The 24,066-nt window shown below is 41.8% G+C and overlaps 1 protein-coding gene across 1 annotated transcript in view; it reads left to right on the forward strand.

Annotated features, from left to right (window-relative positions):
• Positions 1–24,066, forward strand: part of ccdc88b (coiled-coil domain containing 88B) — a 69,684-nt gene that overhangs the window by 4,996 nt on the left and 40,622 nt on the right. Inside the window, exons 2-15 of the mRNA XM_061834781.1 lie at positions 4–152; positions 1,080–1,188; positions 8,100–8,169; positions 8,308–8,366; positions 8,645–8,728; positions 9,325–9,465; positions 11,071–11,216; positions 12,717–12,798; positions 14,810–14,968; positions 16,811–16,957; positions 18,342–18,504; positions 18,703–18,818; positions 19,555–20,223; positions 21,996–22,175. Coding sequence (XP_061690765.1) covers positions 4–152; positions 1,080–1,188; positions 8,100–8,169; positions 8,308–8,366; positions 8,645–8,728; positions 9,325–9,465; positions 11,071–11,216; positions 12,717–12,798; positions 14,810–14,968; positions 16,811–16,957; positions 18,342–18,504; positions 18,703–18,818; positions 19,555–20,223; positions 21,996–22,175 — 2,274 coding nt within the window. The remainder of the gene's footprint in view (positions 1–3; positions 153–1,079; positions 1,189–8,099; positions 8,170–8,307; positions 8,367–8,644; positions 8,729–9,324; positions 9,466–11,070; positions 11,217–12,716; positions 12,799–14,809; positions 14,969–16,810; positions 16,958–18,341; positions 18,505–18,702; positions 18,819–19,554; positions 20,224–21,995; positions 22,176–24,066) is intronic.

Genomic DNA, 24,066 nt, shown 5'->3' on the forward strand with positions numbered 1-24,066 from the left:
TAGGTTCAGCTCTTTGAGAAGATGGTGGGGATGGAGAACGGTGCCCCACTCTACAGTCACTACATCGAAGTCAATTCAGTTTCTCGGATTTCCCGGGACTGCTACCTCAGACTCACCAATGGGATCTTTCTCAATGAGATCATGAGGATCATGTAAGGGTTCTTTACTCCTAATTACGCCTCAGTATGCAACAAGGCAGCACTAGTGGACCATTGAAATTCCTGTTTGAATTTCAATGTGCATGTTGTGCTGTATTCCAAAAACATGCATGTTAGGTTAACTAAAAATTGCAGATTGTCTGTAGGTGTGGAATAGTTTGTGTTTTTGTGTCAGCTGGGTTAAGATAAAGCCACCACCCACCACCCTAATGAAGACAGGCACTACAGAAAATGGATGGATGCATAGTGTCCTGTTCCAATCTGACAATATTAAGCAGGAAAAATATTCAAACCAAAAAAGGTTAACAGGGGTAACATTGCAAACAGGCTAGAAAAAAATGCAGCACAAATGTACGATTTCAAAGTTTATTGCATGAAATATTAGTCTAATTAAAATACATTTTATTGTCTTGCATTACTTGATAAAACATTTGTCTCACTCACATTCATAATTCTTGCATTGTTCTATAGTCACATTGATGAATGTCATCAATGCGGGTCCCATTCATATTTGCCACAAATACCCAGCGAAACATGAAATAGGTTCTGCATACGTGGAGCCTGGCTAGTTGTCTCTGCTGAATTTCTCATCAGTATTAATTCTATTATTATTGTTATTATTATTATTTTACCACATTCATATTTCTTGCAGTTGACAAGACAGGAAAGGTGGAAGGCTGATTAATTTGGCCCGACCTAACCTCAGTTATTTCGATAGCTAATTGTATGAGGATTCTCACTGGCAGCGAGTCAGCTCATTAAAATTTTATTCACAGGCTGCAGAATTCCACCACTACATACTAATTTTTTTTTTGGCGGGGGGGTTTGGGGGAGGGAGGGGGATCTGACACTGAGCTGTTTGATCAAGCTGCAATAAATATACTTCCATGTCTATGTGATGCCTGTTTTTATGTGTCCCAGAGACCCCAACCCAAGGGTGGAGAGGTTGTACGACAGTGAGCCAGATGACTGCATGCATAGAATACAGAATTTCTCCATCTTAAATCGACACCTCCGAGCCTTCTACCAGGTAGGGGGCATTGGGGGTGGGATTGCCCAGAGAGGTCAAGATGCTACATTTGATTTTTAGAAAGAAATTCACAGTGTAGCATCACGGTGAAGCAACCGGTTAGAGCGTTTGCCTCGCAGTTCTGAGGTCCCAGGTTCGATCCCGGCCCCGCCTGTGTGGAGTTTCACGTTCTCCCTGTGCGGGTTTTCTCCGTGCACTGTGGTTCCCTCCCACATCCCAAAAACATGCATTCATTGGAGACTCTGAATTGCCCCTAGGTGTGATTGTGAGTGTGGCTGTTTGTCTCAATGTGCCCTGCGATTGGCTGGCAACCAGTTCAGGTTGTACCCTCCCTCCTGCCAACTGACACCTGGGATAGTCTCCAGCACTCACGCGATCCTTGTGAGGATAGGCAGAAAGTAGATGGATAGATGAATTCACAGAGTAGAGCGTCCAAAGATTTAGTGTTTAGAATTTATACACACAACGCTGGTTCACATTCCTTTCTTGATTGACAAGTACTGTACTGTACTAGTGTTTTGTGTTATACCAGCTACCTGAATATGTTATAACACCAATTCATTTATTTTGATTTGATATACATTGACATTTCTTTTAATCATTCAAATTTGGCAGAGTTGTTAACAACAGTCTTTCCTGTGGTGTACTGTACTAACAAGACATTGACTTTCACTTTACTGGGATTACATATGGAAATGAATTGGTAATTGGTAAGCGCAACAAGATTTGCTTTGCCAAAAATGCAATGCCGTAAAAACATTTCCAGATGAAAAAGAGCAACGGCTATTTTGGTGCAAGAACTGAAACAACTTCCAGCTCATTATAAATAGAAAAGCCTCTTAAAAGGCAGAAGCATTCTCCTACTAAAGCATAACTCAAGGCTACAAGCACGAGAGACAGGGATGAAGGAGCATTTTCTAGCTGTAAGGTTGCAAAAACAGAGAGCAAGATGGAAAAATGAAACATCTATTAGTCTCACTACAAGAACATTCCTCCTCGGGATATGGTAAATACTTGGAAGTGCACTCAGGGGATGACAGAGCATTTGTACGAACAAGAAGATGAAACCGAACATTTCCTTCCTCTATTATAAAGCAAATTGGCCTATTTTCTTTTAGCCGCCATTGCGGTTGGTGGTGGGGCAGTACTGTATTGAGGAAAGGAACGGACAATTGAGCAAATAAGTTGCAGTATCATTTTGTGTCGTACGCATGTGTTTTGAGGGAATTGCCTAGGAGTTTTTCTCAAGCAGGATTGATGAGACAAAGAAAGCCTCCCTGAGCACCCGTCAGGTGGAGTCACCAGTTGCAGCAAGCTTTCATTTCCTCATTTTTTAATGAATCATTCATGTCCTTGGAAGGTCCGAGCAGCATGAGTCTCTCACTAGTGACAATCGATTGGCATGACGTCAGTGTAAGACAATATGAATGTCTCTTGGACACTGACAGGGATGTTTTTCTTGTATAAATATTTTGGGGATGGGGACACACAGTCGTTTAATACTTCCAAGCATTGAGGATTCATGATAAATCTTCACCAATGAAATGAAGGTTTAGCAGCGGCATTGCATGGCCTGCCAGTGCCTAGGGAGAGTCAAGTATTTGCGGCTTTAAATCAGTGCGCCTTTGGTTCCATTACTCCAATTAAAGTCTGTAATGAGCCAGATTTGTTTATAGACAAATAAGTAACATGAACAGAGAGACAGACTGGACTAATGAAGTAGGACTCGAGCTTTCTTTCTGTGGTTACTTTGACTTGTTGAATTGTGCCGGTAGGGTGAACAGTTTGGACTGGCATGAGGGGGAGGATTAAATTTCGTCATTTGTCAATAAAGAAAGTCAGTGGATTGAAACCGTTGTAATTTGGACCAATAACAATGGCAATGATCTCGTGATTCAGCAGCGTTATATGGAATTTAATTTGGCTCAACATGGAAAACCTCACCTTGACTCTAAAGAATTGACAGGCTGACAGCTCTTTGTGGTTGCTGGTGCACGCCATTTCCTAAGTGGTGGAATCAACTGTTTGGTTAATTCCGACTAGTGGTTATGCTCACCCATGTTGCTTGCTTCATAGCTGGCTACCGTCGTGACAGACAGGCCAGAGTTGTGCCAATTCTACCCATTCGTGACTAATCAAACGTCAGACAATCTTAAATATTATATTATCCTAGAAGAATGCCCTTAAGTCTAATGTGTCTTAAAAGTGGATTTGATCTTATTTTAGGGTCCACATCAGGTTTGGGCTGATAATCTTAAATAATGAATGTCTTCATTATTTACAACCAAAACTCTTAATGCGTGCGTGGAATGCTGACTTCACACATGATGACCAAAATGTGAGTGAAGGTCCAATTTTCCATCCATCCATCCATCCATCCATCCATCCATCCATCCATCCATCCATCCATCCATCCATCCATCCATCCATCCATTCATTTTCCTAGTCGCTTATCCTCACAAGCGTCGCGGGAGTGCTGGAGCCTATCCCACCTGTCATTGAGCAAGAGGTGGGGTACCAGCCAATTGTAGGGCACAGAGAAAACAAACAGCCATCCACACTCACAATCACACTTGATGGCAATTTAGAGTGTCCAATGAATGCATGGTTTTGGGAAGTGGAAGGAAAATGGAGTGCCTGTAGAAAACACACACAGGCACAGGGAGAACATGTGAACCCCACACAGCCGGGAATTGAACCCTGGTCCTCAGAACTGTGAGGCCGACGCTTTACAGCTGCTCCACTGTGCTGCTATGCCCATCTTTTTTTGTCTTAAAGTTTGGGGTCTGTAGTAGATTAAAAAAAAGAACAACTGTTCAGAGTTGAACAAATATGTGAAAAATATGTGTGTACCAAGCCATCCATCCATTCATCCTTTACCCAAGACGCTTATTCTCACGAGGGTCGCAGGAGCGCTGGCGCCCATCCTAGCTATCTTAAGGCAGGAGTCGGGGTACCTCCTGAACTGGTTGCCAGCCAGTCGCAGGTAAGAGACAAACAAACGGCACTCAGTGGAGCAAGCAGGTTACGACACAGACTAGTTGCTGACTGTGCTGTGCCCCTGAACAGAAAGCCTCCAGGAACAGGAAATCATTTAAATTAGTCCCAAAACACCAAAAGTCAAACAGGGCTCGACATGAACTTTTTCTGAAATGTCAAGCCTTGATGGAATAGGTTATTTGTAGTGAACTGAAGACTCTATTTTACAGACCCTCTAAAGTTAATTCAGAGATTCATTTTTCAATAAGTGATACGCAGTAAGCTTGCTGGCTATACCTACACCCCAAAAATAGATCTTCAGATAGTCTGCTGGTGTGGCAGCTTTCGTGTCTCATTTTAAGATGTGAGTGTGGGCACATCACAAAGAGAAAGTGGAAAAGTCAGGGTTGAAAAAAAAAAAAAATCTAAAGCCTGTGGCTGGGGCTAGCATGGCCGCTTTAAAGCGCCTCATGTTTGGCCATGTGTGCGAGGACTTCACAGAAAGGAATTAGAAGAATGAGTGGCGCAGAGGAAAAGTCAGATGTGACAGCGCGTGGACAGTGGCTTCATGCTGGCGTTATCACTTTAAAACACCTCATCACGCAGTGAAAAAAAAATAATGACGATAAAGGTGGGACAGTATATTCCAATCTACTGAAGCTTATATCAAACATGCAAGATGAAGTTGAATCAATTTTTTTCCGACCTCATAGCAGTGGCATTTGAACATTCGCCAGAGAGGCCCAGGGTGTTTGACACAATAGATTACTTTTTTTCATGAGTTTGAAGCAACAATTGATATACTTTTATTACTGCTACAACTACTACTCTTTTAACTGTGAAAACTAGCAGGGATGTTAAAACTCCTCTGTGCTGTGTTAACTTCAGAAGACTTATTTTCACTTTACAGGGACATTAAAAACCAATCAGTATTAGTCCCGTCCTTTTTAGGGCTTTGGTTGAGCTAGAGACTATCCCAACTGACTTTGTGCAAGAGACGGCATACACCCTGGAAGGGTCACCAGCCAATGGCAGGGCTCTATTTAATACAATCAGGATGTATCGCCAGTGTCTCCAGGTATGAAGCTAATGAGCATCCAAATAGTGACACTTTCATTAATTTGGATAAAAGACAGGGCCAATCTGGTGTGTCCACTCATCTCGACAGCCTCCAATAAGCAGCGGGCCAAATGGAACACTATGAGAAATGGAAATTATAATGTTGCAGATGGATTTGAATTCTCTTCACGAGTGCAGCCAGAAGCCTGGTGGAAATGTTGCTTTCTGAACGCAAAACTTTAGAGCAGTTGATTCTTTTCAGAAGCAGACTTGTAGAGATTTCAGGACTTATTCTTACTTCCATCCAGCCATTTTCTGAGCCCCTTATCCTCATGAGGGTTGCTGGAGTGCTGGAGCCTCTCCTGGCTATCTTCAGTCAGCAGGTGGGGTACACTCTAAACTGGTTGCTAGCCACCTACAAGACACACAGAAGAAAACAACCATTTGCACCCATTCACACCTTGGGGCTATTTAGAGTCTTCAATTAACCTACTATGCATATTTTTGGGATGTGAGAGGAAACTTGAGTGCCTGGAGAAAACCCACACAGGCACGCAGTGAACATGCAAACCCTGCACAGCCAGGGCCAGGACTTGAACCTTGGTCCTCTGAACTGTGAAGCAGACCCAACTGTGCTGCCTTTTTCCTCACTTAGCCAATGGAAAACGCTTTTACTAGAGATACAGGCCGGTAGTACTGTCGCTGGAATGTAAAACGGCTCCAGATAATTGCACATTGTGCCAAGCATGCTGATAATCTGCGAAATAAGCGGCATATTGATGATGTTGCCAAATGGTAATGTCTACACTACACTTCACGAAAAGTTTGGCTATCACAGTGCAGAGAAAATTGCCGATGAGCACGAGGGCAGCAACAGCATTCTCCAAAATAAAACTTGAATTTCCTGTTTGGCTGCACAATGACAAGCTGCTACTCATTCACATCCCACTCCGTACAACATCTTCTCTCTCACAGCGTGCAATTAAAACTTGCAGGACGTTTCAAAGTGAGCTGTAACTGTGGCTATTTTTCCTCCACACTCGGCTGGTTGTGTGTCCATGGATACAGCAGCAAAATGTGAGCAGGTGGTGGAGCAGCGAGCCAAAGTCACTCTGTGGCTCTGTGACAATAAGCATTTTTTAATTAACAGCAAAATAGTTTGGTCCTAGCTGCTGAATCCCATGCTTTATTCATGGCATATTAGCAGCTTGGAAGGAGGCACTGTTTTTCTATCTCGTGTGTGTGTGGGGGAAAATAAATAAATAAAAGCTTGACGTTGTTTGTCCCAAAAATGTCTTACATGATCCAATTTTGTTTCATATTATGTGTCACAAGATTTGTTCAAGTAGGAGTGACATCCAATCTATCTATCTATCTATCTATCTATATCTATCTATCTATCTATCTATCTATCTATCTATCTATCTATCTATCTATCTATCTATCTATCTATCTATCTATCTATCTATCTATCATCTATCTATCTATCTATCTATCTATCTATATCTATCTATCTATCTATCTATCTATCTATCTATCTATCTATCTATCTATCTATATCTATCTATCTATCTATCTATCTATCTATCTATCTATCTATCTATCTATCTATCTATCTATCTATCTGTCTATCTGAAAGCGGTGTGGAAGTCCACCTACTCATGGGAATGAAAACTGAGCATTGGCCACATGCTGGCTCATCCTGCATGCCTGTTCTCAGTGAACCAGCATCGTCTGCACCATCATCATCGCCATTGCCATCCAAACTTTCCACCAGCCTTGTTTGTATTAGAAACAAAGAGATTTTGCTTCTCTAGTCTTTTCCAAAGTGTTTTTTTCCCCTTCAGTCGAACACATTGTAAATAGAGTGAAATGAAACGTTCTTTTGGAACAGAGAACATTAAGATGGTGTTCGGGTAAAAGAACTCCTCGCAAAGTTCTGACTTTGTGTACGAAACAGAGTTTGTGTCAAGGCAGCGGCAGCAGTTAAATCACACAACGACGCATCTTACATCACGCGCCACTACCATTGTGTACTGTACTTTGGAGATGCGAACAAGCTGATGAGAGGTGTAAAAATGGGGGAAAGCTTCCACTCCAAGTAAAATGTTTGCTACACCAAAATGTTTTTACACAATAATTGTGTGGTGAGCAGGAGGAGCATTTGGCATTTAAAAAAATGATTTAAATTTAAATATTCAGAAATTTTTTCCACCAGAAATTTTCTTTTTTCAGTTTTCATTCTTTAAAAATGTTTTTAAAAACTGTCCGATGTTTTTGTGTCACTGCGTAATTGATATAGAATGTGGAATCTTAACATTTGAACAGATTTGGGTCGAAAAATACGAATGTGGGCTGTTGTTGTGGTTCAACTAACTCTCATGTCATAGATGAAATTAATTAACTTCATTTAAATGGTTTACGCGAGACCTCGTAGCTCAGTGGTTAGAGCACTGGTTTGGTAAACCAGGGGTTGTGGGTTTGTATCCCACTGGGACCTCCACTCCCTGAGAAGGGTTGTGTCATGAAGGGCATCCAGTGTAAAAACTGTGCCAAACATATATATGTGTTCATCTGAGATGATACGCTGTGTTGACCCTGAAAGGGACAAGCTGAAAGAAACACATTTAAATGATTTACACAAACATTATTAATCTTTTCAGCAGTACAAACTACAATCAACAACAAAACCTGGCATACCTTAACATCCTCTTTGATCTTAAAATGTGACAAAACCTAACATAACTGTACAAACTCGGCTGGATTATGATAAGAAACTGATTTATATTTGTGTTTGTAATCTTTAAAAATACTTGAAAACTGTATTGTTTTTTTCCCCCATACTGAACACATGTAATGGCTTTTGTGCATAGGAGGACCTCCAGCAGTTGATATTGATGCCTCTCCCCAATGTCGCCATCTTGGGCCAGGACCCCTTCACTGGTACAAGAGGATTTGTATTATCTGTGCCATTGCCATTCTACTTTATTCACCAGTCTTCAGCTATGCAAAGTATTATGGTGATCATGACAGGATAGCCATGACAGCAATGAATCTTTTTGTAACCTTTTTTGTGTTCAGAGGCAACGGTGGAGGAACTGAGGCGGTTGCTGCTGCTGCTTCTCGGAAGTGCAGTTCAGGTAAGACAGCCAGCACTCATTTACAATTGGACATGAAAAGAGCCAAGAAAACGTGATTTGCTAGAACGTTTCTCACTTTTGAATTGTCTTCGGACTTTTGGCTTGTTTGAGAGTGACAGACTCTCCATCTGGCAAACACAGCGGGATTGGACCAAGTTATTGACATGATGCTGATTTCAGAGCTCAATTCCACCATGCTTGTCAAGTGTATTGAAATGAAAGATTTTCCTGTTCTGCCAGCGCACAATCCTGGTTGAATTAATCTTTTGTATCTGCAGTGTGAACATAAAGAGGCATTCATTCAGCAGATCCAGTCTCTGGACATAAAGACACAGGCTGATCTCGCCGTCTGCATTCAACAGGTGCGTTCGTGTGCAGGCTGAACCTAATCCACAATCAATTCACTATTATTCACGGGCTAACCCTCAACTACGTGGAGAGCTTTTTGAGAGAGTCTTTTATTGGTTTAAAGGCTTGAGCAAATAGTTTTTTTTTTTAACCAACTGCCTTAAAGGACCTCCACCTCTCTTATACAGCAGGCTCTATTTTCTATGACACTGTTCCTTTCAATCAAGCACGGATGCCAGTTGGCCTTTTAAAAAATAAAATACACCCTGTGAATAATTGCCTGCATTAGAGAAACAGCATGCTGCAGAGCAGCGTGACGAAATTACAGTAACAGCATGTTATCCGTGAGTCTTTGTTGGATTCTTTGCCTAAAAAAATCCAAAAGGTGAAGAGGCGTACTCCCTTCGTGGATAAATGCCTCCCCTTGCTGCTCCACTTGCTCAACACTTCCGGCATCCACTCCTTTCCAAGCAATCATTTTCATGCATGAATTGGATATTTATAGATGCGCCTAGGTTTTAAATCCCAAAAAGGTTAAGTTCTTTGCATTGCTGACTGAAGGATTGTTTATTTTTTTGCCTCCCACCTGTCCACTGTGCGCTCGCCGCAGGTGACTCAGGATCCGCTCTCTGTGTTGCCGCTCCAGTGGGAAGAACTTCTGGAAGTGGAAGGTGCAGACCTAAACCTGGTGTTTAGTGCTATGGCCAAACAGATTCAAAGTATGGTGGCACAGAGAGACACACACCTCGAGGTATGATGAAATAAATAATCCATGATCCATTAGTGATAGTTTCATTTTATACACCTTGTTGTTTAGTCATAAAAAATCATTAGGTACACTTGCACAATCCGTCCATCTATCCATTTTCTACAGCCTTTGGCATTCTAAGGGGCAGATGAGCTGCATTACACCACAGTTGACTTTTAGGTGAAAGGTGAGGTTCACCCTGGACATTTACCAACCAATCCCATTTAGAGCTGGGGGAAATCGAGAGTTTTCATTCAACCAAACATGCATGTTTATGGAATGAGTACCCAGAGAAAACCCACATAGGCACGCGGAGAACATGCAAACTCCACATAGGAAGAAAGTTGAATCTGCAACATCAGAATTATGAGCCATAAGTGCCAACCACTGTACCGTCCACAATGCATCCTTACACAATCTCATAAGGTCCAATTCCAAAGTAAAATTTCTCTCTTGCTGTTTTCAAAAGAAAGTGTGATGCAGTACTGTTCTACACAATCCCAAACTACTGGTACAGAACACTCAGCACAGTAATAACATACTGTTAAATCAAAGAGCGCATCTTTGTGATCGTCTATTCTGTCAGCTCACCTATTCTCAGATTGGTTTCTTGCAACCTATCCTCGCTCACTCTACTCATCATTTTTTTTTGTGTGCAGTCCAAAAGATTGCTTTAGTGCCATCTAAGTGACAAGGAACTATTGTGAAGTGAGAAGAGGAGCTTCATTTAAACAGGACGCTGCCCACTTTACTTCAAAAGTAATTTTTGCCGACATCTTTTGGCATCTATGAGCAACTAGGAAGTTTTTTTTTGAGGGTGTCAACTGGTCACTTAGTCTTTATCCCCCAAGAGCGAACACTATCTGTCCACACTATTTAAAATGATTAGCTTTGCATTGGCAAACATTTGATACAGTTCTTGCATCTGAACGTAGGAGACTGGTCAGGTCTGATGAAGTGTCCAGTGAATATGTCCTGACATCCCTTTTCTTGGACCCCTCCATACTTAATACATTGTTAATTAAATACACATGTAAAACAAGTATTGTCTGTATTAGATAAGCTTCCGAAAATGAGCTGTTTTACAGAAACAAGACAGACAGACACAGGCTCTCTTGTGTAAAGTTTGTACATTTCCCTGATACTCGTGTGGGTTTTCTCCAGGTACTCTGGTTTGCTCCCACGTTCCAAAAACATGCTTGTTAGGTTAGTTGAAAAGGCTAAATTCTCCATAGGTAGGAATTTGCGTCCCTATGGTTATTTGCCAAAGTGTATTTTGCAATGTATTTACCCTGTGATTGGCTTACAAATTGCCCAAGGCATATCCACTCCCCCAAAGTTATCCTAATGAGGGTAAGCAGTCAGGAAAATGGATGGGTGGAGGAAATTCTGTCCACAAATGGTGTGATAATAACATACTGTAAATAGTAGATGAAAAGGCAAAGACAGCATCTAAATTTGTTGATATCACATGCTCGCATATTTATTTGCCCATATATTTATTACAATGGTCACTGCACAACCCTCTGAATTTCTCACCTTTCTCTCAATGTTTGTGTCCTTTGGATCATTCCTGACACCATCACCCTTCTGCTGACCCTCACGCAGCGCATCGCAGAGTTGTGTCGGGAGCGGGAGGCACATGGTGACTCACCCTTGGCGCCCCTGGGTGGTCTCAATGACGGGCCTCCACAAGGTCTGGCACTGCAGCTGGCAGACAGCAAGGCCAAAGTGCGGCGTCTGAAACAACAACTGTGAGTGTCTGAGCATACATGAGAACATGTTCCAGCTAGGGACAGGTGGCAAAAAAGACTGAGAACGTTCAGGAATGCTCATCAATCATCTGTTTGGAATATCACACAGGTCTATATGCTAATTGGGAATAAATAGGTGCCATGATTGGGTATAAAAGGAGCTTCCCTGAATTGCTCATTCATTCCCAAGAAATGATAGTGAGGTTCACCTTCTTTTGAATAAGTGCATGAGGAAATAGTTGAATAGTTTTAAGGACAATGTATGAACAGTTCCAAGGAATTTAGGGATTTCATCATGTACGGTCTATAATATCATCAAAAGGTTCAGAGAATCTGGTGAAATTACTGCAAGGCTGAAAACCAACATTAAATGCTTGTGACCTTCGGTACTTCAAGGCGGCATTGCATCAAAAACTGACATCAGTGTATGAAGGATATCGCCACAAGGTCTCAGGAATACTTCAGAAAACCCACCCATGCAATCCATTATCCAAGTCGTTTATCCTCACGAGGGTCGCGGGAGTGCTGGAGCTTATCCCAGTGATCATCGGGCAGGAGGCGGGGTACACCCTGAACCAGTTACTAGCCAATTTGGGGCACAGAGAAACAAACAACAATTCGCGCACACAAGTACACTTATGGGTCTATTTAGAGTGTCCAATTAATGTTGCATGTTTTTGGGAGGTGTGAGGAAACCGGAGTGCCTGGAGAACATGCAAACTCCACACAGGCGGGGCTGGGATTTGAACCCCAGTCCTCAGAACTGTGAGGCGAACGCTCTAACCTGTTGGGCCACCGTTCCGCCTGCAAATTGTATTCTGTTTTTATTTAGCACAATGTCCCAAAATGATTGGAATTGGGTTCATAGTTCCGAATCATAAATGAAATATTATGTTGACAACGGAACGTGTACCAACCCTACTGCACTACCCTCCTCAAGCACGGCAAATAAAAACAATTCCGACATTGATTCTTGCTCTATTCTCCTGAAAATGGGTAGCAGCGGCTCTCATTGATCAATGTTGATGCCAGTTCAAATGAATTACCTCTGAAAAAAGGGTTAACGCTTCCATTAGTGTGGGCTTATTTATTCATCTGCTTCTTTCTTACTTCAGTGATTCCCAACCATGGTGCCGCAAATTTCAGTCACTGTATATGGTCCTGCGTTCTGGCTCTCTTTTCATTTTATCTGCACCATCACAGTGGCCAAAGTGCTTCAAAAAACCTCACATTCACCCATTTCACACATCAATGATCAACTGCCGCCATGTCCACTGGGAATAAATTAGGTTTCGGTGTCTTGCCCGAGGAGACTTTAAAATGCAGACAGTCGAAGCCGGGATTCAAACCAGCTCCCCTTCAGTCAGTGGACGACGCGCTCTACCTACTGACCCACAACCACTCAACTTTCTTGCAATTTTTAGCGTTCTAGCTAAACTCGATAAAAGATGAGATAATAAGAGACATCAAAAAATGTCAATGCTCCACTTTGTCTTTCAGGGATGATAAAGGCGATCAGCTATTAGACTACAAACAGGAGATTCAGATGATGGAGGAGCAGCTCAAAAGGCTTCAGATAAAGGTTTGTGTGCTACTGCAGGAACCCAAGTCCCAGCTGAGCTGTATCACATATTTAACAGGAGTACATTGGCGCTGGTGATGTCATAATTGCCTACTTTGAAAAGAGTTGGACTTGCGTAAACTATCAGGAGACAGTGTCTTTACACACTTTAGAGCAGAAGTGGTTAATCACATTGTATCATTCCACATACACAACAAATACTGGGCATGCATAACCAATTCTGAAATCAGAAGTCAGGGATTCAGTTCCTGTAAAAACCAAAAAGGACAACTGGTAACAAAACAAACAAACCAAAAATTTCTGCAACAGTTAATTTAATTTATTACATATGAATTAAACATTTTGGCATGGATTTTAGCAATGATTTCAGGAGTTTATGCACATGATCCGCTTCTGCGGGCCCCATATGCGTTATGCAGGGCCAGATCTGGCCCCCGGGCCTTGGGTTTGACACCCGTACTTTAGCGGAAAAAATAATTACAGTATTGGGTTGGTTTAACTTAAACTCTGTCACCCATTCCCTGGCAGTACTATTTGTACACTGTTGTAAAAAAATCTCTTTTGCTGTGTCCTTATAGAAAAGGTAACAGTACATTCTTCTTTTGAATATTGAGTTTCACGAGTTTTTATTTGAGATTTATTTTGGTTGGGCGGCACGGTGGCGCAGCTGGAAAGTGTTGGCCTTACAGTTCTGAGGACCCTGGTTCACTCCCAGCCCTCCCTGTGTGGAGTTTGCATGTTCTCCCCGTGCCTGGGTGGGTTTCCTCCTGGGCACGCCGCTTTCCTCCCACATCACAAAAACATGCAACATTAAATGGACACTCTAAATTGCCCCTAGGTGTGATTGTGAGTGCGGCTGTTTGTCTCCATGTGCCCTGCGATTGACTGGCAACCAGTTCAGGGTGTACCCTGCCTCCTGCCGGTTGGCACCTCGGATAGGCTCCAGCACTCCTGCAACCCTTGTGAGGATCAGTGGCTAAGGAAATAGATGGATGGATTTATTTTGGGTGTGCGGTTGCTTCCTTCAACGTTCCAAAAACATGCAAATTAGGTTCATTGACTCTCAATTGTCCATAGACAGGAATATGAGTGTGAATGGTTGCTACTCTACTGTAGAGGTAGATCTCATGCAACACACTCTCATGTGGAAGAAGTTGTGTTTTGTTGGATTTAATTTATGAAAGGTAATAATCAAAATTAAAATATTATTTTTATCATTAACAGAAAAAAATGATGATTTGAAATCAAATGAAATCAATGATCATTTGTTGTTTTGTTATTTCAAACGCATAACGGGAAACGCCGTGGAACGACTAAAGAATAGCATCTACTTTATTTATAACCCTTCAAGCAATGTCTATTTGAAGACAAACTGTCCAGCAACACGCCGAGACAGACAATATAAAAAGACTCGCAGGTAAAAATTCTTTATCGTTTGTGACGACAACAAATATTATTGCGGTGTATTGAGTCACTTGCTGTAGCTATAAAGATCTGCTTTGTTTGTGTCTACATGGATGTACTGCATTTCCCAATGGTGACCAAGTCATCCCCTCCAGAAGGAGACACAATCAATTAATCATGATGGACAAAATACGAATACTGTACAAATATTTTGCATTCTATGAAGTTATCTTGGTATGTCTTTATAAAATATACTCTTATAGAATGCTGTTTTCCTGATTTAAACACATAACAAAATGGTGTTTATGAGGGGGCTGAAATGGATTAATGGGATTGCCATTGTTTTGAATTACGAGGATGGTCATGGAATGAATTAAACATGCATATCATGGCACACTGTAGTACAATTTCTTGTGCTAGTCAAGAAATTATATTCTTAGCCTGACTAATGTGTGCATGTAAATATCAGGACTGCGAGCGTTACCTGTTTTGCTTTATATTCTGTGACGGATAATGTCAATTTCAACATCCGCTCTGACCAGAAGCACGCGACACGAGTTGATTGCTATCGACACGCCGTGTTGCGTATGTATGCTCATGTCTGCAGAACCGGTCCATGCAGAACGAGTCAAGGGCCCTGCGCGCTCTGCGGGATGAGCTGGACTGCGCCCGTGAGAGAGCCGCGAGGGCCGAGCAACTCCAGAATGAGCTACAGAGCTGTAAACATCGACTGCACAGCCTGGACGTCACACGCACGCAACTTAAGGTTACGCATACACACACACACGCTCACCCACAGGAATGCGTGTACACACACCACCTGTGATAAATAACAACTTCTGAAAGGACCATTGGGGCAAGCAGAGCAACGTCATGACATTGTTTCAAAATTCACCCCATGAAGGCATGTAACCGGAACAACAGCAGTAGAAAGCGTGGTTGATTCTAATGTCTTTTAGTCACACATGAGATTTACTTGGCGATGCTTTAAGTCAAGAGCTCAGCTCAGTGTAAAAGACTACGCCGTGTCCCCGCTGTCACCTTCTCGCTTCTTTTCCATGGGTTCTGCATCCTTGTAGCAGCTCAGATAAGTTCAATGGGTGACTTTCCTCCATGCATCTGTTTAGATTTCATTCTCCACAAACGTAAATGAAACATTGAAGCGGTGGAGAAGGTTTACAGGCAGAGGGAGTCTCTTAAAAGAAAAGCAATCAGTACTTGTGCAAAAGACAGATATTGGATATAATGAGGACTGACAGGATGGTGGTGAATGTGGCTTGTGCGTTGCGTTGTGAGTTGCGTTTCAACTCCGAGTCAAATCCAAACAATTTTTTTTAATGTGGTTTTCTGGTGTAGCTGCACAAAGAATGATCAGCATATCTACCTCCACGTGGGTTTTCTCTTGGTACTACGGTTTCCTCTAACATTGCAATAATATGTATGGTTGGTTAATCGAAGACTAAAATGTAAGTGTTGCTTATTTTTTACCTGTACGGTACGTGCCCTGGGAATGGCCAGTGACCAATCCAGGGTATACGCTTGTGAACTTGGATAGTCGCCAGTGCACCCACGAACCTAATGAGGCTAAGCAGTTAAAGGTCAGATGGCTGGTCAGACATGGCTAGAAAATTTTTTGACCACGACTATACGTATTATCTTTTCAATTAGGTTTCATTGTCGGGGCACAAGGTTCTACATAGTTTGCAGTATTCCTATATATTGTGTGGCCCTCGCTTGAGTGGCTTTATAACATTCCTCACAGATATTATTTGCCGTGTCTGATAGATCGTCGAACTGTACATACAAACGTACAGACGTCAGTACTGAAAACTACTCCGTGGGACTTTTTTTTCCTTCTACCGAGTGCATTGTAACCAAAATAGAGTCAAAGGTATATAACAGGAAACGCTCACCTCGTGTCTGCTGCACTGTGATTGTAGCAAAATTGTTGGCACCGCGGCTGGTTTCAGTTTCTTTCTTTAAATCCAATTCTTTTTGCTAGGTCTTTCTCAAAACACATCAGCACAGTTTCGAATATCGATTGAGTTTCCCTATCCATTGGTCACATATTTCTTTTTCACTTGGAAAGCACCCTTCAAAAAACAAAACAAAGCAAAAAAAAAAAAAACTTGCCATTGCCTGAACCATTTCTACAACCAAGTAGCGCACAATAAGTCATTGTGACATAATTAAATCATAAAACAAAAAGTATACAAGGATGGGAATGACTTCATGAAATAGAAGCACACAACACAAAAAGAAGCTGTTTGGCTCGTGTGATGTCACAGCGCCGGATCGAGGCGAAGACCGGAAGGCAGTGGATGAAAAAAGGCAGCTATTGTATATCTGCTGTATAATCACTTCAAAATGACAGCATTCTAATAGCATGAAAGCTTAAAATGTTGTTGTTTTTTTTTTTTTTTTAGGTAATGCAAGTGAACATACAGATGCATATAGAAATGTATACCTGAGACAAAAACAAAGTGGCACAGTGCACTTTGAAATTAGATGATTACTGCAAAAATTCCAATGCAGTAATACTAAGACGAGTCATTGTTTCCTAACAACAAACGGAATGTCCTCGCTTCCTTTGTGGTGCCACCTGCAGGAGCAGCAGCAGCTGTGTGCAGCCCTGCAGGAGACCAAAGCTCTTCTGGAGGAACAGCTGGCCGATACGAGGGCCCGATGCGCCACGCTGAGGGAGGTGGACAGGGAAAACCTGCTGCTGCGTCAGCGGATTATAGACGTAGAAGCGGTGGGTAGACACAAAGACATGCGGCTTCAGAATTAGAGGACAATTTAAACACCGACCTTTTTTTTTTTCTTTAAAAATGGACAATTCGTTTGAGATATATTTTTTCAAGATTTCAAGAGAACACGTAACAAAGATGTCATTTGTCCAGCTCAACCATCTGCAGTACATTTTTTTAACAGATGATCAAATCCATATACTGCCTGCCCGTGTATATTTCATTGTTTATTATCAAAGTAATAGCGTTACATACATGGTACTGTTGCAAAAAAAAAAAAAAAGCACTGATTTGATGCTTACTTAAATGATTTACTTTTATCATATGACATACAAAGAATAAAGACTTATGATCAGATTAAAAAGGACATTGTTCCTCACGTGCTGTACACACAAATCAGTATACACCTATGTAACATAGTAATGGTTATGACAGGAAATTTAACACTGACTATTGAATCTGTGTCCACAATAACTAAATCTGGAAATGTAGACCTGACGTTGGTTTTCTGAACTGCGAATAAAGATTACATTAGACTGATTTTAACAAATATGCCAGTTTACGTACAGTACTATGGCAATCACAAGAGCCAAGCCAGCAGGACTGACTTGCCTCTGACACGTCTCCCACTGCTTCCTCAGCCCTTTATTTTTGAGAAACATGCACAGCATAAGAAAAGGTAGCAAAGCAACTAAAAACAATCAAGGTCCATTTCAAAGGAAAGAATTCTTTGTTTGAAGGCTGGTTCCACAGCGGGAATTCGCAGTATTATTCACATACTCGACATCATAGCCACAAGGTCCAAAAATTAAATTCACAAAATGATGTTACAATGGCCAAATACAGTCCAATCAAAGTGTCATATTTGTTCTTTGAATGCAGCTAAATGTGCACATCTATAAATGAGAATGCATGCAAACACTTAACAGCCCTGAAAGCAGGTCCACTCGTTGCTTTTTGAAATGCCACCACTGTTGTGTCAGGTTCTGAAATGCAGTGCTGCTTGAATGCTCGTCAACAATCAGAGCAAAGTCATTACCGCTCGCATGGACACACCGCCACTGATTGAAGGCTGTCACTCTGAACACGTAACCTTTTGCACATATAGAATAATAATTAGCGCAATTTGCCTTTGACTGCTCGTCCTTCCTTGTGCGCAGTGGTTTGTTAAAATTCAAATTCGAGGTAGATGATGTGGTCAGAGAGGGATATTATTATTATTTTTTAGATTATTATACTAATGTTCCGCTGTCAGGTCACACTGACAGTTTTCACAAGTATGACAAAAAGTTACTATTTTTTTTTTTAAATGACAAACTCTCCCTTTAAGTAAATAAGTTTCCTTGCCTGCTGTTTGTTTGGAAATAAACGTGTGTGTCGTGGGTGCAGGAGCGTGACACCGAGAGGCAGCGCGTTGACGAGCTACTGGAGCTGAACATGAGCTTGGAGGCTGACCTGCGGCAATGCGGCGGCCCCGGTCCGGTGCCTGCAGCCCACCGGCGTTTCTTCCAATCAGAGGAAGATTCTGACGAGGAGCTGAGGGAGCTGATTGGTCCGAGTGCCTGCGTCTCGCCACCTTGTCATTTAAGACACTTTAATTAACTGATAAGAGGAAATGTGTTGTGGAAGGATCAGTCCTGGGGTTATCAATCATAAAATAGAAAATACCACGATATTATATCAATTTCTCCACTTTTCCAATATCAGCTCTTTTTGATTCTTTTTCTTCCGATACTCCTGATGTATTCAGACCAGAAACCTCTCAGTGTTGAAGTGGGTGAGGCGTCAGCGCTGAGGCTGCTGGGAGCAGAGCAGGAGAACGCGGGGCTGAGGAAACGTCTGGAGGAGCTGCAGGCCCAGCAGGAGGTCAGAGGTCATGCAGGGCAGGGGTTAAGAGGGTTGTAACACGCGTGATTGATTCCTGCCTGGGAAGCCAAAGGTCACATTGACACTTTGGACTGCATTACTTTAATTGAACAATGAGTTATCTTTGGGTGTGAGTGTGAATGACCAATCAGTCCAAACATACACTGCAACTCGCAGGCGACCAGTCTAGGGTGTACCCTGCTTCTCACCCTAAATCAGATGGGTTCGGCTCTATTAGTGCAGTGGCACAGAAAATTGATGAATGAATGGATGAACGATTGCACTAGATAAGAGATTCATAAAGTGATAAGTAAACCGTTCGCTGACGGAGAAGAAGGGAAATCAAAATATTGTCACCGTGCTGGTGTGTCAGAAGTTGGGCTTTGGGACCACACACACCTTTCGGCTCTGGGTACTGAAAATGTTTGCTAATTCTTTGCACTGTGGCAATTACTGACACAATATCCTGTTCATCTTGTAGTTTCCATGGTTACACGAGTGTAAAGAGTTCATTGGAACGATATTTTAATGACATTTCAATAACGATTTAAAATCACTCTGTAATGACATAACATTTTCACATTTAGATACTTTATATGTGGGGGAGTGTTTGAATTCTTTGAAGCTTAGTGCTAAAAGTGCTGAAAGAAGAAGCAGTGGCAGAAACAGAAGTAATCAAAAGACAATTGCAGCTTTTGACAGTTCTCTTATACTTTGATCCAATTGTACTTTCCAGTTTCACAACCTGAAGAATGAAAATGCCTCTTTGAACCTACGGCTGGAAGAGCTACTGACTAACCTGAAACACACAGAAGACACGGGAGGGAAGCGTTCGGAGAAAGAGGACAAGGAGAATGGCGAGAGGGGTGTCCAGGGACCTGAATCCTGCAGGGGACAGGGGGAAGGAATGGTGAGGTTGATGGAGGATAGGGAGCGCAGACGGGAACTCATGGGGACACAAAGAGAAGCGGGGGTCGGGGAAGAGGTTGTCCATGGTAAAGGCGGGAAAGCAGTACCATGTGATGAGGAGATACAGCCCAAAAGAAGAGGAGAAGCAGAGGGGGATCACACAGACATGCAAGAAGAAAGTGAGCCGAAACCAGAAACAACCACATTAGACATTCAAAAAGACCCCCAAAATCATGGCGATCTCAATGAAGCCACAACTCCAGACCAGGCTGAGTGCAGCCTTCCTGGTGCTGATGTTGCTCTGACAATGCGTCTCCACGAGGCCCAGGAAGACGCTGACAGGCAGGCCCTGGTAGCCCAGGACCTGCGGTGCAGGTTGGGGGAACAGAGCAAGAAGACGTGGGAGGCCGAGCAGAGGCTAACGCTGCTGGAGGTTGAGCTGCAACATCTCAGAAAAGCCGCGGAGAATCTCGGAGATGCCCGCAGGCAGATTGAGGTACGGGTAACTGATGCAGGGGAGAGAGGGAGGGGATATATGATTGGATTTGAGATGGATAGAGGTAATAATAACAAGCGGGAGACCATGTGGCTAAAAAGTAAGGATGATTAATGGACTGAAGGACAAGCGCTTGCACGCATTTAACACACAATCAATTCTTTAAAGTAGCCAGAAGTCATTTAACAAGGGAGGGGAAAAAAATACATGCCAAATAGTATGACAACCTGCATTTATCACGATACACGTGTACGCAAAGGTACTTATCAATTTTGATCAGTCTTTCCGAAACATTCAGTTTATGCTTGTGCTTTTCATGGTGGAGAGCTCCACAGAAACGTTCAGACCATTATTTGAATGTTATTGCCTTTCAAAATAAATAAATCAATCAATAAAACAACCCAAATATTTGAAAAAAAAAAAAAACAAAAAACTACAAACTCTGCTAAAGGCGTGGTGTTAAAAAATGTGTATTTTTTTGCTGTTGTCAGTTGAAAGTAAGCAATTTCCTGGTTAACAAAGGATGACAGGAGAGATAAATGGGGGGAGGGGTCAGTGTTTTCTAGGACACAAAGTGTCGTTTACGGTACTTTAAAGTGACCTATTTGGCCAGAGATTCCAAGAAATTCCTTGTTATGCACTTTCATCTCAATCTGCGTCAAAATGTATTGAAGTTTTTGACCCTTGCCCATACAATGTACAGTCGTATGATCATAATCCAGGTAGCTAACAAAATAGTGAACCAATAATTTGCCAATGATAATTTATCCATAATTGCATTTTTCTGCAGTGTCAATCAAAACTGACTATCATGACTTTTTCAGTATAAATGACGTGTGGAGGTTTTCAGTAGATAGTGCCAATGTACCTAATAATATGTCCGTATACTGCACTGTTTATATTTATTTATTTAGTATCTACAGTCTCTCTTGGTCTCAATTATATAAAACTGTGGCACTATTTAATAAGTTGTTTTATCAATGCAATAATAATGAGCATATATACCAGTAATTGGGATGTCACTCAGTAGTATGCAAGCCCTCCGCAAAGGATGAACTGTCAACAAAAGTGCAAATAAAGTGATTGAGCACCATATTTGGTCGTCCATATGTTTGTTAGTTGGCAGTTAGCACTCCTTGGCTCACGGAGGCTGTCGAACGATGACAAGACAGTTCCATTATCTGTATCATTATCTAAAACTGTCAAAATATCCTGGATGGGCAGGATAATTTATGTTAATCATCATTTTTACAATATTTTACAACATTTTGTTCCATAAATGCTACAAAACATGCTAAGGATGCATTTAAATATAGTACTTCTCCATCATGGATTGCGCTCACAATAGATGGAGGGAGGATTATTGTCAATGTTACATGCGAGTTTATCAATGCCCCCCCACCCCCAAGGTCCATAAATGGACATTATGCTATATTATAGTCATTTAACACGAATGAGTTTTCATACAGCATCCATTTAACTAAGTAATCCCACCCCTTCAGGCGTCTACAATGCAGACACCAGAAACATCCATATTGTCTAAACAATGGGCTTTTTTTGATCAATGGAACACTAAAAAGTTTTGTAATAATGAGATTTGCTGTTTTAATCCCAATTTACTACAATCCTGCTAACTGCATATGTCCTGTTGATTGTTTCGTTGCAATACGGCAAAACGACGATAATTTCAGCAACAAAATTTACGGCATTGTAGATGTGCATACTGATGATGGCACAGTTGACAACGTCCAACCATCTCTCTCACGTATCAGGTTCTGCAGTCCGAGGCCCGGTCTACGGAAGAGGAGCTGTGTCGTCTGCGGAGTCAAGCGGAGCTTCACAGCGTGCAGACGACAGTCATCGCCAGCCTGGAAGGGGAACGGACGGCACTGGAGAGAGACAGGGACACCCTACGTGGCACTGTGGAGGCCCTGCGGACCGCCCAGCGCAAGGTTGGAAAGCATACGCGCTCACGGTTACGCCACAATGCAGTCGTGACATCCAACGTTTCATTACCGAGATCAACATCGACAAGAGCACCAAAATGAACACAAAAGAAAATATTTCAAGAGTTTTAAAAGCTTGTTTTTCCCAAAAGTCCAGTTGAAGCTTCGACTCTGGAATTTCCGCTGTTTATTTTTCATCCTCCCATTCCTCCCCCCCAAAAAAGACGTAAAAGGATGCACTTGAGTGGTGACAGGAAAGATTTCTCAGAAAAGGTCACTGCATTGTTTATGATTTCTGCTACAGCGTGAAGATCCACATATTCCCATTTCTTATGAAGAATCTGAAAAAATAACCCGACACATCTTCTTTGAGAATAAAAGTGATACAGAGAACAACTGTTTGGAGAACTGTTAAGTCATCAGGGAGATTGCAAGCTAAGGAGAAAAACAGTGCTTAGTCGGCATGATGGAAATAACAAAAAGGATCCACGAAGGTCTTCACTTTAGAAAGTTGCACCTTGGCTCTCTTCTTCGAATACACAGTCAGGATGTGTTATGGAATTCACTCAACACTCAAAACTGCTCTAAATTCTTTCTTTTTCAAACCAATTGTAGTTATTATCCCAAAAAAAACATTTGATCGCAAGACCATGAAAGCTCATCTCTACAATATCTGTACATGGCATTAAACTGCACTGTTAATAAGACTGTAAATAATTTTATTATAAATGTACATTTTAACACAAGTTCTGGAGAGCTTTTTCAAAATTGTTGGCTTAAGAAACAAACTTATGGTCAGTGAACAGTACTGCATGCTTATTATGTATTTGTTTTACACTACTAAACTTTGAGCAAGTAAAACCACAATAAAATACATAAACAGTGTTCATCAAAACTGAGCGTCAGTTTTGTTGAAGCAGCATAATCTGTGATACGGATCAAGTCCAACTCGAATATCTCTATATTCTCTTATCACACGATAGATCATGGGCTTGGTATCAGCACGGGTTTGCCTTGCGGTACTGTTCCTATTCTGACAAGCAGGGTGAGGAGCAAACACTGAGAATTAATGCCGACTCAAAGCGTGTGTGTTAAATGAAACATGAAATATGCTGCGCTCGTTTCAGCTCCAGGGAGTTCAGTGCGAATGGGAATTTACAACTCGCCAACATCTTCCGCTGCTTCTCGTGTTGACTGAAGGCTTTTACCTGGAAACGCAACAACACATTTGCTCATTTGTGATGATTACATACAATAAATAGCAATTGTCAGAGTACCATGTCATCCTCAAGGACATATTTGAAAAAAAAAAAAAAAGCTTTTATTTGAGATTCCTGACCAACAGTAAATAATTTTTTTTAATGTTGGCGTCTATAAAGAATGTTTACTGACTGCCCGAGAGCGAATAATTTTTAATTCCTCTTGTTCCCTCGTTTGCACAGTTTGCATGCTTTTCTTCTGATGGCTGGCTTATATTTTTAGCATCGCCGACAAGGTGTCATTTTCTGCTTTGTTTGCTCTCATCTCCGCATTATGCTTATGTCTTCAAGTGTAATATAATAGCAAGCTACAGTATGTGTTATCTTTTATTTATCATTGAGCATCTTTAATCTCTTTGAAGTGACAGTATAATCCATATTAAGCGCTCCCATACAGAACCTTTATGGAGGGCCCACCTGAGGTGGTAGTGGTGAGGGGTGGAAACGTATGTTTCCTTCCAGAAATTATTGGTGGAAGTGGGTGCCAATGTACAATGTACAAAATATTATTTGTCAAAGGGGAGGGGGCGCTCCTGGTTGTTGGTGATGAAGGGCGTGGCGTGACTGATTCACACGTCAGGCTCTCCTGTGTGGATTTTACATGTCCTTCCCATGTTAGTATGCACTCCTCCTACATT

Source organism: Syngnathoides biaculeatus, chromosome 11 (genome assembly GCF_019802595.1).
Source record: "Syngnathoides biaculeatus isolate LvHL_M chromosome 11, ASM1980259v1, whole genome shotgun sequence".
Lineage (NCBI taxonomy): Eukaryota > Metazoa > Chordata > Actinopteri > Syngnathiformes > Syngnathidae > Syngnathoides > Syngnathoides biaculeatus.